We start from the raw sequence: 18,056 nt of genomic DNA, 5'->3' as shown, positions 1-18,056 counted from the left end.
GGGCTGCAGGGAGAACAGAGGAGCTGCAGGCAGAGCTGGGGGACTACAGCACAGGAAGGTGAAGGGCCAGCCTGACCCCCTCTTCTCTGGTCACCCTTGCCCTGCTACATGCTCTGCGTTCCTCTGGTGATCCATGGAGAGGAGCTGAGTGGGAACAGGCATTGATGGGGAGGGTCAGCCATGGGCCCTGGCAGTAGGGGAATACATGGAGCTGGTGGTGGGGGAAGGGCCTGGGGTAGGTGATGTTCCCGGGCTGGAAGTGCTGTTTAACTACTCATCCTCCTCCCTTCTGTGCCCCGTCACGCTGCCTGTCATGGAGATCCCCATGGGACTCCCAGTCTAGGAAGCAGAGGAGGTAAGGCACATTTGTGCTCTAAGCACAACTCCCTGGTTTTTTTGCTACCTCTTTTAAACTGTTTTATAAAGTGCTTTGTATTTATTGTGATTCAAAAGAAACAAGTGGAAACTGCTGTCTGGCTCTGACACATGGGCCACGGTTCCCTGAAGAGAAGTGCTGGAACCCAGCCTCTGCTTTCTCACCCCTGATTAAACTGCAATAGAAACACACTGTAAATCTCAGCAAAGGAGAGAAAGAGTCTATTCTTTGGATTTGTTTTTTTTCCTCATTTTTACCAGCTATGAAAATGGCTGAGCTTAGTTGCTGGCCACTCTGAGATGCTTTTCTTCTGCTCCATCCATCTGCTTCACTCACACGGTGACTGAAAAAAAAATAAATTATCCAGTTCACAAAGCATTGAAGATTAAAAAATCAGTGTGGGTAACAAAGTGTGTGGAAGGCAGCAGTGCCAGAGAGCATTGGGCACATTCACTAATGAGAGATTTGAGCTGCAGCTTGGGATTTAGGGCAGCACTGTGGCCTTCCCCAAGAGGGTTTTGGGCAGCAGAGGCTGTGGGGCTGGGGACAGGTGTGACGCTACGTGACAGGGCCAGGCTGGGAAAATTCCTGAGATGTTCTATGGAAAAGAAATAATTTGCGCTTATTTTTTTTTATTTTTAACCTTTTTTTGACAGTGAAAGACTTGGTCCCCCCACTTTGATTGCTGGGGCTCTGTAATGTGTTGCAAATTCCTCACTGGACTTGGTTCTTAGTATTTTAAAATCTCTGTGTGTTGAATTAACTCTTCTTTACAGCATTAAAAGGGATAACTGGAGCCAATTAAGAAGCTCTTTTGGATTGCCAGTGCCTGTAGCTGTCCAAGGTCATGGAGCCCCCCCTCATCACCTCTCTGCTGAGCCACAGGTTGAGTTTGTGTCACTCCTGGCAACCAGCCTCAGCCTCCTGTGCCTAAAGTTCTTTCTTGCTTGACTCCACTTGGCTTAGCATCATCCTCCAAGGGCTGAGGCCCCTGTGCATCCGTGCCTGTCTCAGGGGAGTGGTGCTCTGAGCCCCTGGAGCAGGATCTGCAGTCTCTGGAGCCTGCCTCCAGCTTCACCCCTAGGTTTGTGTGTTGCTGTTGGCAGTATTGTGTTTAGCTCACTGGAAATATTGGTTAAACACTGGTGGGAGGGGAAGCTCAAGAGCATTTTGCTTTGACTCTTTCAAAAAGCAAAACAAAAGCCAAAGGCTTTTAAAAAATGCATTGGTTTCAAAGTTAAAAAGGAAAGATGTGCCAGAGATGAGGAAAGAACAAATCAAAGCTTCTGAAACTTGCTGTGGAGGAAGAAACATAAGATGTTTTGTTTGAAGATGAACAGAAAGCTGCAATCAGCAAAAACTCCCCCTCCCTACAGCACAGATGCTTCAGGTTGGTTCTTCTAGGTTGGCACACTGCTGAAAGAAAAGCAAATCCATTCTTTCCCCTCTTGGGGCTCCAGGTTCCTGGCACTTACATTTTACCATCTTGTAGTGATTTTGATCCCTAGAGACTCTTTAGGTGCCTTACAAATCAAGAATGCAAATAAATCTGGGCTCATCTGTCTCAGAGGTGTCACTGAGGCTGGGTGGGCAAGGGGGGAGTGTCAGTGTGGTGCCACCCTCTTGGTGGCAGCTGGGTGGGTTGGGAAGCACCTGCTGATTCAGTAAGGGTTATAAAACCTTTAGTGCCCATATTGACACCATTTGCAGGGATGTTTTGTGCTTCCAACCCTGGAAGCCTCATGGCAAATTTAACCCCCATTTCTCTCCTTTTCTTGTGGAGATGAGATGGTCCTTAAGGTCTCTTTCAACCCTACCCATTCCATGGTTCTGTAAGGGAAAACAGACCTTCTGGACCTGATCCAAGTCCCAGAGCACTGAGCAAAGGCAGGATGTTGCTGTGACCAGACCCCATGGTGATGGGCAAACTGGTGCTAGGCAAGAGCAGACAGTGTGTCACAGCCTGTGCCTGTATTTATAGACCTATGGAATTCCATTTTCAGACAAGGTCTCCTGTGAGCCTGCAAGCTGAATTCCCTTGGATGTGCCTGAGAGTGCTTGAGACTCTAGCTGCCAGTGATCAGAGGTCCTGGCAGGTGGGGAGCAGTGCTGGAGCTGCTCTAGCACCCCAAGAGGGTGCCGCCAATGGATGTGTCACATCCCTGCCCATGGGGACAGCTGTGCAGAGCACAGGGGCCAGCTTGTCCCCTGTAGGAGAGGAGACACCCTGGTACTGCTGCAAAGGCTGGCAGAGATCATCTCCCAGCCCTGCCCAGGGGCTCTGCATCCTCCTCCCACACAGAGGGCAGGAAAGCACAGCCTTGCTCCATACAGCTTATGGACATCAGTGTCACGGCCCTGCTCCACAGGCTTTGGGGATCGGCAGGGGAGCTGACTATAAAACCAGGAAAAATAGTCAGACTCCTCCACTGCAGGAGGTACCTTTGGTGTCAGCTGGAGACTTGCCCTGGCCTGATGCTGCTCTTGGCAAGGCATCTGGGAAATGCCTCTGAGGCAAGAAAGCAAGCGCTTGCCAGGTATAGAACTGGATAGATCAAGAAGTCAAGATTTTGCATTCCAACTATCTATAGGAAATAGGGTTTTTTTATTATTTCAAGTTTTCATAAAAATCCATAATTATTGAAATCAAAGTTACAGAAGAAAGTTTGTAACTTTTTTATTGATTTTATTTCTTTTTTCTTTCTTTTTCCCACCCCCGCCCCCCCCGTTGTTTTTCCCCTCTCAGAGTTATATCTGACACCAGAGTCCATCAGACAAAGTCCTTACAAACACAGGAGTCCTGAAGACATCGGCTGAATGTTTTCCTGGTATAAAGAAGAAGAGGAGGAGGAGGTGGTGACAGTGCAGGCGCAGTGGGTTTGGACAGGGGCAGAGGGCACGGTGGAAGGAGAGAGGTCGGTATGTTTGTAGCAATGTTTGTTAATTATTTTTTATTTGTTCATTTGTTCTTTTTTTTAAAAAAAAACAAAACACCACCATTATTATTTGCAAATTGTTGCCTGGTTAAATCATTTTCATATTGAACTTGCGCGGCGCGTCAGCAGAGCTGATGCCCGCGTCAGACTTCCGTGGCACATACTCGATTTCAATATTGTGCTTGGTGTTGCCTTTCCCACGGCTCCACAGGAAGAGGAGCACCAGACAGAAGAGCACGACGCCCAGGAAGGAGATGAAGCCCATGGTGGTGGCGATGATGAGAGTCTTGATGTCAAAGGGGAAAGGCACGGTGGCGCGCGTGCTGTTGGCATCGCTCTCGTTGGGCTGGTTGGAGATGAACGCGAAGGTCTTGTTGGGCTGGTGGGGCCAGTCTGGGGAGTAGCTGCGCACGTGCAGGTGGGCCAGCATGGTGTCGTTGCCACCCGCGTTGCTGGCGATGCATAGGTAGGTGCCATTGTCCTGGATCTGGGCGTAGCGCACCTCCAGCGTGCCGTCAGGGAAGACAGTGAGCCGCCCGTTGGTTTTGGTAGAGATGAGGTGCTTCCGGGGAGACAGCCACATGATGGTGGGTGGCGGGTCCCCATCTGCCCGGCAGACAAAATGCACCGTGTGGCCTTCATCCACAAAGATCTGCTGAGGTTTGCGGTCCCGTATTCGTGCTCGGCGGCAGGTGAAGTAGTTGGGCAGGAGGACGTCAGGGAAGTCCTTGAACTCCTTGCCCTGGACAAACTCGGGAGTGGAGCAGGTGGGCTGCTGCTTGTTGAAGTTCAACCTCCATCGCCGCCGGAAAACCCAGAGCAGCCGACAGTCGCAGGCTAAGGGGTTGTTGTCGAGGATGAGCGTCTCCAGGTTGCCCACCGAGTGGAAAGCTGACTCCTCCAGGGTGGTCAGCAGGTTCCCTGACACGTTCAGGATGCGCAGGTAATTGAGGCCGCGGAAGGCAAAGGGCTCGACCGTGGTGAGCTGCCCTCCCACCAGCTGGATCTCCTGGAGCCTGAGCAGGTCATGAAGCATTGAGCCCTCGATGGTGACAATGGGATTGTAGGACAGGTTCAGGAACCGGAGGTAAACCAAGTGCCTCACTGACACATACGGGATGGATGTCAGATTGCAGTGGGTGATGGACAAAGAGGTCAGGTTCAACCCATAGAGGCAGTTGGATGTCATAGTATCCAGGTAGGGCCAGTGTGAGATCTCAAGGACCTTGAGCCGGTACAGCCTCTTGAATGAGTAATCCCGGATGGTGTTGATGTTCAGGTGGCGCAGCCGCAGCACGATCAAGCCGTGAAGGTGAGACAGGGCCTCCGTGGGGATGGAGGTCAGGTTGCATTTCTCCAGGGTCAGCTGCTCCAGGCTGTTGAGGCCACTGAAGGCCCGGTGGGAGATGTAGACAAGGTCATTGTCCCCCACCTCCAAAGACTTCAGGTTGTACAGGTCCTGGAACATGTAATCTAAGAGGATCACAATTTTGTTCTCACTAATGTCTAGCTTGGTAAGGTTGCTGAGTCCAGTAAACACCCCCAAAGGGATCAGCTTGAGTCTGTTACTCCTGAGCCCCAGCGTCCTGAGGTTGAAGAGGTTGTTGAAAGCCCCAGGTTCAATGGCACTGATAATGTTCTCATTTAGCTCCAGCTCCTCCAGGTGAGGGTAGTTGGCAAATTCATCCTGGTTGAGCGTCTTGATGCGGTTCTTGCCCAAGTCCAGCAGCCTGGTCTCGGTAGGGATCCCTTCTGGCACGATCATGAAACGCTTGCGGTGGCACAGGACGGCGCGCTCCTGGGCAGAGCACTCACAGCGTGGCGGGCAGCCTGTGGCAGAGCCGGACAGGATGGATCCCAGCATCAGGAGGAGAATTGGCTGCCAGCAGGCCAGGATTGGGCTGCGCATACTCGCCTCCCCAGCTACCATCCTATCTCTCACCTGCAGGTAACAGCGGGAGAAAGAGAGCAAAGGGCACGTGAGCAAACAACAGGCATGGCCAAGGCAAAAGGTTTGGTGTCCTGGCAGAGGTGATGGTAAGGCAAAGGGCAACCACTGATGCACAGCAGGTCTCATTTTCCAGCTGAAATCCAGCCCTTTGGCTTCAAGACCCTCTCTCCTCCCCACTCCCTGACTTTCCACTTGATGATTGAACGTGCACAGACTTTTGAGTGGAAGACCTTGAGGAATCTGTGTCAGACAGCTTCCTCTGCTTCTTAAAAAAATAATTTAATACGAAACACATCTATCTACATCCTATTTTAAGCTCTTGAAATTATTCTGTTCCTTGTAGATGGAGCCTGAATATAAAGGCTGCTTTGCAAACAGAGGAGCTTATCACAGGATGGAGCATCTGGGGGAACCCCGCTTGGGGTGAGCAATACTGACAGCTCAGTAGGAGCCAGCTCCCTCCCTCTGTGCACCTCCATGCCCCAGATGCTCACAGTCTGTCCCCAGGGCCAGTTCCTTGCCTCCCACCATGCCAGCCTGCAAGGGCAGAACCAAACCATCTTCCCCCCAGAAAAAGCAACTGGGCAGACACTGCCTACAGAACAAGCTGTATCCTCAAGTCAGGTCCAGGGGGGCTCTGGGATAATGAAGGGGCTGCCTGGAGTCAGCTGGGAGAGACCCAGCCTCCTGCTGATGTCCCTGGGGAGGGCTGGGAGGCCTCCCTGGGGGGGCTCATGGTCTGGCTTGTGCCCCAGCCCAGAGCCAGCCCAGCCCAGCAGAAGCGGATGCTCCCTGTCACACTGCCTTTGTTGCATTTATTTCCTTGTTCAGGCTGTTATGAGGAATCAAATCATATCAATATTGCAAATTAGATCTCCGGCTACTCCAGCCCGTGTTTATATCTATTGTTATGTTACTCTCTGCACTGCTCCCACTAATGCTATTTATGGCTATTGCTGAACACACCCAATCCATTACTTCCATTGGCTCTGTTTGTATCCATCACTGTATATCCTGTCCATTACTTTCCCTGCTCTAGCACTATTTATGGGGCTGGTACACGTTCTGCACATTCCTACCCATTGCTTCTGCTCATATTCATCATTTCATACAGATATACAACCCAAGGATCACTTTTGTTCCCAAAAAATTATTCAAAATTTCTTTGTAAGATACAAGGATGGGAGATGATGGACTGGCCATAAAAATGTCCACCAGCACCATCTTGGAAACCACCAGCCTTGGCACATCCATTGACGGGCTGTGAGGGCCTGGAGTGTTCCCACAGGAACCCTCTGTGGTTTCCTCCCATTTCACTGTCCTCTTCCACTCCCCCTTTCCCTGCTCCCTCTGCAGTGGGGCTGCTCAGTGGGGATCACACTGAACACATCACTCAAACTGAAGGGGTGCAGGGATGGAGCTCCTCTTGCAGTGATGCTGAGCTCCCTCCTGCTGGTCCTGGGCCAGCATGTCCCAGTCCAGTGGAAACATTTCCAGTGGGAGTGCCTGGGCCCCGGCCAGACTGCCAAGAGCCATTTGCTGGGTATTTACAATCCATCATCTCCCATGTCATCACCTCCCTGGTGCTGGGCAGCAGTACAGATACAAGTGATGCTGCTGCTGCTGCTGCCACTGCCATGCTGCTGGAGTGGGGTTGGGACTGGGGCCTGTGCTCTGGAGCCAGGATGGCCCCGGGGTTGGCATGGCTCAGGTTGCATACAGATTTGTTCCCCAGGCTCATGCTGCAGCCCTGACTGGGGCTGGGCTGCCAGTGGGTGCCTATGCCACCCCTCCCCATGGCCAGGAGCCCCTTGGGCACTGCTCTCCCACCACATGCTTGTTACTGAGTGCTGGCTCGCCTACAGCCTTTTTTCTCAGAAACCAATTCCTGTGCTCCTCACAGCCGTGCTGAGAAAGCCATCAAAGACAGCAAAACACTGCATGCAAAACAAAATACAGTCTGAGGGGCTTAATTATAGCAGGACTGAAAACACTCAGCTCATTAAGAGTGCCAGGCACCAGCCGTGTTTGTGTGCTGGGCCAAAAGCTCCACTCTGCCTGCATGTGCTGCTCTGTTCTGGTCCCTGCTGGGCACGGGGAGGGGGCAGAGCTGAATCCTGCAGACCAACTTCCCCCAGGCTCAATCCTGCCTCTCCACCAGCAGGATTGCACCTCCAACACCTTTGGGCCAGTGCTGTCATCCCCACTGCAGCCTCAATGGAGCCACAACTGTGTGGAATCAATGAGTAAAGTATCGGCAAAGAGGCAATAGATGAATGAAGCAGAATCTGTGTGGCGTTGCTGATGAGCACAACCTAGAATTGAAGTCTAGACACACCTCACATGTTATTAGTTCTCAGATAAATTTAAATCCATGATAAATACAATCCCTGACAAAAACATCCGTAATCTTAATAGCCAGAGTCACAGAAGAGCTTTGGGAGAAAGACAATAAATAAGCTGGAAAATTCTGAGCTAAGATGAGCTTTAAATCACTTCTAGGTCCCATTTACCTCTGCCTGATTCGGAGAGAAATAGTTGTGCCTCAAGGTGATATGGATATTAAGAGATGCCCTTCTAAAAACGACTCAAACTGTAATTTCTTTGTGAGCTGTGGGCCAGCAATGCATGCACAGCCCTGCACGACTGCTACCTGCAGGAAGGGCTTTCCACAAAGCCATCCTGGATCTACTCTGAGGAAGACCCTGAATCGTGCCCAAGGCCCCCTCCAGAGTGCTGGCCATGGCCCAGCAGGAGCTGCCAGGCAGGAGCAGAGGATTGGGCCATGGCTGTGATGCATAGCCCAGCCCGTGAGAGCCGCAGCCCTTGGCATGAGCATGCTTCTCCTTCCTCAATCACAAAAAAAAGAATTGACAAAAAAAGCAGCAGCTGCCAGACTCGCTGCCTTTAGGCGACAAGCAAACCCAGTGCAAGCCAAAGCAAAACTCATGCTCAGAGCCATGGCAGCCACTGACCCCTGTCCTCACCACCTGCTGCCCAGGGCTGAGGGCTCCGCAGTACAGTCCCTTCCCGCGGGAAGGTCCCGGCCTCGGCCCAAGAGGCGCAGATGGATGCACCGGAGCGCTGCTTTGCTGCTAAATACAGCAGGACCTGCCCAGTGTCTCTGCCTGGGCTCAGTGCTGGGAGGAAAGATGCCATTCTGGGCCTGTGCCTGGAAATGCAGCCTGGGGCCAGATTGAAGCGCTGATGTGCGTGGGGTTTGCTCCAGTGTGACAGGCACAGGCTGCCCTGGGGTGGGAGGAACAGCCCCAGGAAAGCCAAACTTGGGTGATGATCCAAAAGGGAGCCCAGGCTCTGCCCCTGTGTGTGCTCCTGAGGATGCCCCAAGGGGTGGGCAGCTGCCTGGCAATGCCCACTACTGTCACTGCTGTCCCTGGGCTGTCCCCTGCTCCCCACCCCACAGAGCAGGGAGTGATCTGATGTGCTGATGAGCGAGCGAGCGAGCAAGCAAGAGGCAAAAACCCCTGAGTCAGCTCTAAGCCCACCTGGCAGCCATAAATTACAGGGCGGGAGATGTTCACCCTTGAACCAGATGCTTCTGAGAGCACTGAGCAACAACAGGCAATTTATGACAAAGCAAGCCATATCCCAGCAAGGACGGGGGGGCACAGTGCTCTGGGGGCTCAGTATCCCCACCCTGTCCCTGCAGGAGCCAACCTGGTGCTCCCAGCTGGGCACAGGAGTGAGCTGGACTCAGCAGTGCTGGACATCCTCACTGAGTTGCCTTGTAGGGGTGAGTTCAGCCATGGGCTCACCCCATCTCTGCCCTGATGGTTTCATATGAAGCCAACAAGACACAGCTCCCCGTGTCCATGCTCCTGTCTCCTCTAAGCTGCTCCAGCTAAATCAAATTTTATTGAACTTGACTACGTTTTAGAGACAAAGACTCCAGGTTTACAAATAAATATTTAACAACCTTTCCTGCTCCTAGAGGAGTTTCTTATCCAGACCCCAGGCTCTTCGCTGTTTCTGCCATCTGCAAAGCAGCAAAAACAAAGGGAGCAGCTTTAATTTGCCAAACATATTTGTGTCCATTTCCTCCTCTCATCATTTCCCCTGTGTCCAGTGTGCATTTGTGGGCCCTTTTGCTTTGTCTCTCCCTCCTCTCTACCCTATCTGCTCCCTCCTCCTCCTCTTTTCCCACCCAGGCCCAGAGTGGAGGCATTGGCACTAACTGCCCTTCTCCCTCCTCCTCAAGGATGGGCAGCAATGGGTGGCAGCATCAGGCAGAGGAAGTGCTTTCCCTTCTGGAATCACTGTTCTTCACATGGGAAAGAAGAAATCAAAGAGGGAGAGCATAAAGTGATCCCTGAGTGCTGCCAAAGCTTGCTGGTGGGCACAGACAGGGTGGCACAGCACTGGCCTGGGCAATGGAGACCTGCCACCACACTCCTCTGGGCCTTCATTAATGGATGGGCTGCTTACAAAGGGTTAGAGGGGTGTCCTGTGTCCTGGCCTGGCCCCAAATCATCCAGGAGCAGCACAGGAGGGTGAAAAAACGGGGGAGAAACTGGCAGAAGATGAGAAGGACCCCTCAGAATGGTGGAGACACACGAGCAAGTTACACAAGGCAGTGAGCCAAGGCAGGTCAGCCAGAGGAGTGCCCACCCCCAGCCCTACCATCCAGCAGCTGCCAGGGTCACTGCTCCCCTTCCCACAGGAAGGAACAGCTCCAGCTGGGAGCTCTTGCTCAGCCTCCTGGAGTATCTGCTTTCAGCAGCTCCGAGGTGGGAGCCTGGAATAGGTGTGATGCAACCTGATCTGCTCTGGCAGCTGCTCTGAAGCTGTAAAAGAGCATGAAGAAGCATTGAAGATGCAAATCCCCTTCCGGCACTGACACCGCCCAGCTGGCACCACATTTCAGCCGGCTGGCCCATGGGAGTGCCCTGCAAAGGCATTTCCTCATGGAAACAGGCGGTGCCACCCAAAATGTGGTGTCACCAGCACCACAGTCAATGAGGAAAGCACCAAGCCAGCGTGCAAGAAGAGCAGAAAAACGAGGGAGATGCCCAGGGGAGAAGAGCTCTAACATGGGCTGAGGGGCTAGAATGCTGTTAAGGGGAGACTTTGGCCCAGCTGTCTACTAGTTTAAACCTGACCCCATGCAGGGACAGCTATGTACAGTGGAGGGACATCCAGCAGTGGCTCCAAGCCAACCTGGAGAGTGGTTTTCAGGCAGGTTATTGGAGTAGGACAATGGGAAGGAGATCCTGGTTGTCTCTTCAGGATGCTGAAGCTCAGAGCAGTTTTTGCTGAAGCTGTTTCTTGCTGCGATCACATCTGTGCAAGAGCTCCTCACGCTCCTCATACCTTTGCTCCTTCATTTCGAGCATCTTTTCTCTCTTTGGCTGCACATGCCTCAGTGCCCCATCAGCAGAGAAAACATCCTGACAAGGGATCAATAAGTAATTGCAAAGGCAGCTGAGGATGTCAGGGGGTGTAAAGCCCTGAGCCAGCACAAGATAAATAAGGGGGGTGAGGGTGTAGTGCAGAGTGGAGCTGGGGCTTAGGGCCAGCCATGCTCCCCCACTCATGGGCAGAGGTGGCCAGGACATGGACCAGTCACTGCTGCCACAGCCACTGCCTGAACTGCTGGTTCAGCGCTTCCCAGGTCAGGTGAGCCAGGAGAATGCTCGTTTTCTTATTACCTGTTACAGCCAAAAAGCAGGGGAGCTGTGCTTGCCAAGGGAATAGCTCCTGAAGGTTTTGGTTGGAGACTTCGAGGGCTGGATCAGGAAGAGATGGCTGGAGGCTTGTGGGCGCTGGGAAGGACATGCACCATTTTAATGGGGATTCTCCTTCTTCCTTTATTTTGGCAAAAATTTCCTTGGGATTACTGTCTCTGTGGATATGGGCTGGCTCACCAGGATGTTTTAAGTGCTCACTGAAGGCACCCAGCTCACCTTGCACTCTGATAAGTGAGCACTGGGTACAGGAGACTCCAGTGTAGCATGAGGGTCTCCCTAGATGGTTCTTCCTGCCTGTCTGTAGCTTGAAAAGGGGGATGGAAAAACCCCAGGCTCCTCTCAGGGCAATGGAAAGGCACTTGCCCTGAAGAGGTGAAAGAAAGTCCAAGGAGTGTGTCTGCTGGGAGAGCCGCCAGGGTCACAGTGACATTGTGAAGGCGTCCCCTGCAGTGCGCCCGTGGCCCAAATGCCTTCTGAGCTCCCTTGAACTGCTCCAAGAGCCCTGCCTAGGGTGACAGTGCTGGGGCTGGAGGATGGGCACAGCCCAGACAGGCTCCGGTGCTGCCGGGGTGGCCCTGCATGGCTCAGCACATGGCCCCAGTGCTGCTGAATCAGCCAGAGCCCAGCTGCACAGAGCCTGAGCTGGACCCTGTGTGCAGGGCAGGACAGCACCTGACGTGGCATAAAAGCGGCTGGAACAAAGTCACCCCACTGCCAGAGTGCCTCCCCTCCCAGCCAGGAGCAGATGGCATTGCTGCCTGAGCTTGAATTGAGGGCTGGGCTGGTGACAGGGGCTTTCTGCTCCCCCAAAGCCGGGCTCCAGCCTGTGCTGTGGCCAGTGTCCCAGCAGCGAGGAGGACACAGCTCTGCCAGGCTGAGACACTGCTCCTGGCCACCCCCAAACCACACCTGGGGGCACAGGGAAAGATGAGCTGCTCCCTCCTATTGCTCCCTGCCTGGGAACACCCAATCCCCTCCAGCTACCAAAAGGCACTCGTGGCTCTACAGCTCCCAGAGCTCTGCTCAGTGCCCAGAGAAGGGCTGGGGCTCCAGCAGCTCCAGCAGCAGAAACCCAGGGCTAACAGGCAGAGCTGGGGGAGTCCCCCCAGTGCCTCCTGCCCTCATTTACCCAAGGCTGCCTCAGCAGGACAGCGCTGAGGCTTTGGGATGTGACGCCCTCTAAATGCCACAACTCCAAACCACTGTGTCCTGTCCTGGGTTGATTATGATGTTAAATTGTATCCCCATTTGTCCACCTAGCCCAGACACAGGTTTTGTATTCTTAAAATTTCTTCTGAGAGTAAAAGTGAGTGGAAAAGAAGCACCGAGTCTGTTATCAGAGACTGTACTTGCTCCCCCCTGATCCCGGACGAGGTTTTGACTACAGCACAGACAGACAAGACACAGATCGCCTTGGCATTCCAGCTAGCCAGAGCAGAGAGATCTTCCTGGACTGTTTTCTTTCCTTTTTCCTTGGAACAGATCAAACCTGCTCTGGACTGGGGACTCGGGGGAGCACTGGGAGCTCGCACCCGTGGACTACCGGGAGCCCAGCCTGGGCAGCGGCATTTTTCAGCGCCAGAGGGACTGATAACAGAGCCAACACCCACAGGAAAGAGACCCTCTGAATTTGTCATCTCTTCAAAGCAGTGAGAGGTTTTGTAATTTGATATTGTTCATTCTTGTGCTGGGTAGTGCTGTGCCTGTTAAATAAACAGGTTTTTTCCACTTCTCTCAGAGAAATCTCTTTCTGAACAAGTTAGGGGGTGGGAGAAAGGGGCCATGTGGGTTTCCTTCCTGGGCGGGGGGGGGGGGCCGCCCATTGGAGGTTTTCTCCCAAATTTGCCCTAAACCAGGACAGTCCCTACTGCATCCCTGCCACTGCTCAAAGGTTGAAACCCCAGATCAAAGTCCCAAAGGCTGGGGAACAGCAGGCCCAGGGATCAGTCACGTTCCTTACATTTAATTTAAGCTTAGACTGTACTTACAGCATCACTTCTGTTCCCAGGGCACATCCCTTGAATCCCCCTACAACCAGCACAGGATACCAAGAAAAGTACAAGGGCTGCTCTGGAGCACTGCGTTTTCCCCTGGAAACCTTTGGGATAGCGGCGAGAGAACTTCAAAGGACACAGGACATAAAGCTGTCAGCTTTGCTGACCTCAGGGAAACCTGCTGATTTACCCCGCTTTAGGACTAGCCCTGATATTTTTATACTGCTGCCTAAAATAAGTGGCCTCAGAAGCCTTTGGGAGAAGCCAAGTGCAGCCCAGCCTGGCAGAGCTGGCTCTGGGATCACCCACTGGTAGGACAAGTGGCAAGGGTCAAGGGACTGTGTGTGCCATGCTGCCAGGGCTCCCACAAGCACCAGTGGCATCAGGAGATCTGTCCTTGCTCCACACCCCACAGGGACATGGGGCAGAGCACAGCTCTGCTTCAAGACACGGAGAGAGATGGAAGCCCCGGTTCACTCCATCCACCTCATTTCCCGACTCCTTCCCGCAAGACAGATCTCTCTCTCTCCCCCCCTCCCAGTTATTATTAAGTTTTGTTCACATAATCACAAATTTGGTGCCGCAGGAATTTTCAGAGAGAAATGGAGAAAAGGGAGGCACAGAAAGCATGAGCAATAGCAAGTGCAGAGGGAAGATTCTTCTTCCCAGCCTGGTTTTCTCTGGGCTGGTTTTACATGTATAATTCCTTTTTCTTTCCCCCTTTCTCACTTGTTTGATTTTTGCATTATTTATGGCTTGTCTTCAGGGCCTGTATTTGCTGTTATTGTTTCATTCAACAATAAAATGGATTAGATAAAAACAAACTGCGCCGAGGCACGGCTGAACCCGCCTGTCCTGCATCCAGCTGAACCCACACAGCCGGGCAGAGCGGGTGAGGGGCTGCCAGCCCTTCCCAGCCCAAATCCTGCAGGCAGGGAGGTTTGGACAGGGTTTGGGCTGATAGAAATCCTTGGCAGGTATGAGGCTGTGCAAGGCAGTTGTTTTAATGCCCACGACAAGGGGTGTCAGCATCAGCACAGGGGCAGACTCAGCCGTGCCATTCCTCAGCCTTTCCAGGACATGCTGAGCCCGTGGGCATGGTAAAAAGAGAGGGATCCACCATGGGGATGGAGTGGCTCCCCATTGCCCTCAAAAGAAGGCAGCTATGGGGTGGGTTTGCTGCGTTTTGCTTGAGCTGAAAGCAACCCTTTCTGCCCTTTCCTCCTCTCCCAGCACTGTGGATAATGACACGGAGCCTGCGCTCTGGACTGTACGTGAGGACAAAAGTAATCATGGGGAAATACAGTGCATCGGAAATGCAAGGCCAGGGTTTCCATTTCGCTGCCGTTTCCCATTGAAACGGATAAACAGGCTGAGCACAAATCAGTTTAATGGCAGCACCTAATGGCAGCGCAATTCTGCGGTTCCCAGAGCAAGCTGTAGCTCAGGCCCAAAGTGGCAGGGAGATGCCGGCTCGGTGGGATTGCCACCCCACGGCACAGCCCCAGACAAGCGGTGGGGCCCCAGGGCTCCCCCAGGACTGGCTGCCCTGGGCTGCAGCACTGAGATACCACCATGGCACAAAGAGACTGGTGTCTCTCTCCAGCCCTGGGGATGTCCATGGACTGCTGTGTGCCCAATTCCCAGCAGAAAAGAGGTGTCCCTGTGGGTCTGTCTCACACCCCTGAAGTCTTTGGACTCTCAGGGAGCCTGTGGAGTGCCGTGCCTTGCTCTGTGCTACAGCACACAAAGCTGTGGCCAGCAGAACAAGACACCAGGCCAGAGCTTACGGTGATGCCTCCCTGGCTCCTCAGACTCGCGTTTTGGGTAGACCAGATGGATCTGGCTCCCTGTGACTATTCCCAATCCAAAGGAGGGCTGGGAAATAGCTGGGTTTGGGTTGGGAGAGATAGGTTTGGCTGCTGGAGGGTGAGAAGTGCCTCTGGAATACTCAGGCTTTGCTCACCACCCCCAGGTTGCCTCTGAGGTCTAAATCAGTTGTTTCCCATTTCACACTCGACATCTCAAATCCAAACAAAGAGATGAAAGAATAGATCATGTCAAAATATTTCTGCTTCTCCCTCCTACGAGAATTCCCCATCAGAGACCAATCCAATTAAGGTGCAGGTTATGAAATTAACCATAATTACCAGAGTGATATTTAATGTTTTGCATTCTGATGAAGAAACTGAATGGAAATAACAAAAAAAAAATAAAAATAGTGGGTCCTACTGATACAACTAAGAGCAATATAGGGTGGGGAGGGGAAGGGCTGCCAGGGAAATGAGGGCTGTGTGGGGTGGCAGGGTGCATCAGGAACCTTACAGCCCCAAGGGCAGGGCTGGGTGCTCAGGGGCACATCCCCCAGAGAACCACGGCCAGCCTGTCCCCCAGAGCAGAGCTCTGCCCACTCTGATGGCAACCACAGGCATTTTGCCATTTGAGCATCCCTTGGACAATGCTGGACCACAGGAATCATGTCCTGGGAGGCACAGGCCAATTCTGCACCTCCTCACTCTGTCCCTGCTCCCTGTGGGGACCCTCCAGCTCACCCAAGGACTGTCCCCACCTCCAAACAATGACCCCAGCCCTGAGACAAACGACACAAGTGCTTCAGTGAGGAAAGCTTTTGGTCTCTGCGAGGATACTCCTGTGGAGCCCAGGAGAGGAATGCTTCTTGTACACATGTCCATTGCAGGATGCCAAGGCACTGACCAGCTTGCAGAGATGTGAATAAAATGATGGAAAAAACCATGCAGGATGGTTAAAGAGAACCACTTCTGTGCTTAACCATGGGAATGAGCAAAAGGAAGCCAAGTTCCCCAGCCACTGTGACAGGGACACTGAGCTGCTGCCCTGCCTGATCCTTATTCAGGCAGGAGATGCTGTCTGGATGGGGTGCAGGCCTGGGGAGGGCAAGAGATGGTGGCCAAGATGTTGGTGAGGCCAGAGGGAGGACAGAGCCACTGGTGGGGCTCATGGCAGGGCTCCCCCAACACAGCCATGCTGCACCAGTATTCTCCATGCATCCCACGCAGGCCCAGAGAGGTCCCATTGGCCATTCCCGATTGCTGCTCCTGAAAGGTGGGAATCACCCAGCAATCACCCCAGAACAATGGCTGGGGTCTCTACTCAAGGCTGGGCACTCCCCCTGCTGTCCCCTCTTCCTGAGCCAGACTGGTGTGACCTCCTGCCCTGCCTGGGCTGAAGGGGAGATGATGATGTCACTCTCGGTGACATTTACCAGCATTTATTCAGTTTCCTGGGTCAAACTGACAACGCTGCTCAGACACAGCCACCTCTGTAGGAGCCAGCTTTCTCCTGGTGACAAGGGGACAGAGGCCACACCATGCTGCTGACAGTGCCTGGGGGCTGGGGAAGCACTGGGAAGGGGGGACTCTGGCTGGTGTTTGTCCCCCAAGTAAGCCCCATCTCCAGACACCCCTCTCCCCCTCAGTATCACACATTTCCTGGCACTGCCCAACAGGCAACAGGTTCAAACAGCCACCAGCACTGGATGTAAGTAAGGCACATCCCCAGGCACGGTCACAGGGTGCTGGGACACAGCAGAGGCAGAGAGATCTCTCTCCCTGCAGCCATTCCCTGCCAAAAGCTCCCATTTTTACTCTCCTGGATAGAAAGAAAGTGGAAAAAATTGACAAAAAAGAAAATTGAGGTCACGGCCTTCCACTTCTTTCTCCCTTTGTTTTTCTTGGATTGTTTGATTTGAGTTAAGCATTTGGAGCCCTATTCTCTCTCATCCCAGCCTTCCCTGCTACCTGAAAAGCTCTTCTGGCTTTTTTCCCACCAAAAGCCATTTCTGCTCATGGTAGGATGAGCCCTGCCTGAGGTTCAGCAGAGAACAGAGGAGAGCTGCTGACTCAGTGCACTGGCTGTGTTGGAGAGACCAAACACCCACCCTGACCAAGCTGTGAGTTGTGTTTTCCACCTGAATGTTCACAGAGATGTGCCCATTGCCAGCTCTGCCTCCAAGGACAGGGTCCCACCAAATAGCAGCACCCAGTGGTCATCCAACTTACCTCATCAAGCTCCAACAGGTTGTGTTGTGTTTTATAATTCAACAACTGTAATTACACTGTAATTGTGGTGTTATTATAAAGTCATTTATCAACCCCTGAATTAAAGCCTCAAGTTAGAGGATTTTATACTTGTCACTTACATGGAGCAGCACTAACTTCAGCAGTGCTACTGTGGCTACGTGAAGCAGGATAGTAAAGAAAACAGAAGTCCTTCAGTGATGCTGTTAACCTTCCAGGAAACAGTGGTAATTAGAGGTATCACACAGTAATTACATTACAGGTGTAGAATAACTGCAGCACAGTACGCTGTTACGGTGGTACAGCCATTTGTTTAGTAATTAATCCGTCCACAAGAAGGCCTGGAAAACCTGACTCTTCCCCAGGAGCTGTAAAAGCAGAGTCACTGTCTCCTCCAGTCACCTCCTGCCCATCCCACGAGACCCAGCGAGAGCTGGGGCTGCGTGAACACAGGAGCGGGCAGGTGCTATGGGGAAAACTCTCTGTGGGAAGCCATGGAGGCTTTAGCCAAGGGCACATTTCCCTCTTGGCCCTGCTCATCATCTGAGAGCTCCAGAGGCCCCCTCTCCTCCATGGCATTCAGCAGCCGTGCCAACGGGATCCAGGAAAGAGCCAGGAGCAGCGTGTGAGAAGGCACAGCCAACCCAGACGTGTCCTCCTACCGCACCCCAGCCACTCTGCTGGATGGGCAGAGGGCTGAGTGGGGCTTTGGCACCGGGAGCGGGAGCTGCCCCTCTGCTCCTGGCACCGGCACAGCTGTTCTGGCCATCTGTCTCTGCAAGAGGTCCAGGACAGAGACAAAGCGTGCTCTTGGAACCAGGGGAACTGACAGGGAAGAAGCAGGGGAAGAAAGGTTTGGGCAATGATGCTGGCTGGGATAGCTGGTGTTGAGGTGGGGAAGGGCTGTGAGAGGTGCTGATAGCAGCTGTAAGGTGGGAAAGGGCTAGGGCAGCTGTCAGTGGGGATGGGCTGGGATAGCTGCTGTGAGATAGGGATGGGCTGGGACAGAGGCTGGGATAGCTGCCTTTGGGTG

The 18,056-nt window shown here is 53.0% G+C and overlaps 1 protein-coding gene and 1 long non-coding RNA gene across 6 annotated transcripts in view; one reads left to right on the top strand and one right to left on the bottom strand.

The window, feature by feature from the left end:
- LOC107209414 overlaps positions 1-3,321 on the top strand; it is a 46,962-nt gene extending 43,641 nt beyond the window's left edge. Inside the window, exon 3 of one of the 2 annotated variants that reach the window (XR_004498876.1) lies at positions 3,123-3,321. This is a non-coding gene — a long non-coding RNA (uncharacterized LOC107209414). The remainder of the gene's footprint in view (positions 1-3,122) is intronic. The other variant, XR_001523597.3, reaches the window with a different exon arrangement.
- Positions 2,949-18,056, bottom strand: part of LINGO1 (leucine rich repeat and Ig domain containing 1) — a 153,444-nt gene continuing 138,336 nt past the window's right edge. For all 4 annotated transcript variants that reach the window (XM_015639131.3, XM_015639132.3, XM_015639133.1 and 1 more), the window contains one exon: positions 2,949-5,254. In XM_015639131.3, the coding sequence (XP_015494617.1) occupies positions 3,401-5,242 (1,842 nt within the window). In that variant the 5' untranslated portion in view covers positions 5,243-5,254 and the 3' untranslated portion in view covers positions 2,949-3,400. The remainder of the gene's footprint in view (positions 5,255-18,056) is intronic.

Source organism: Parus major, chromosome 10 (genome assembly GCF_001522545.3).
Source record: "Parus major isolate Abel chromosome 10, Parus_major1.1, whole genome shotgun sequence".
In the NCBI taxonomy this organism is placed as follows: domain Eukaryota; kingdom Metazoa; phylum Chordata; class Aves; order Passeriformes; family Paridae; genus Parus; species Parus major.
This window is presented reverse-complemented; position numbering and strand designations above follow the sequence as displayed.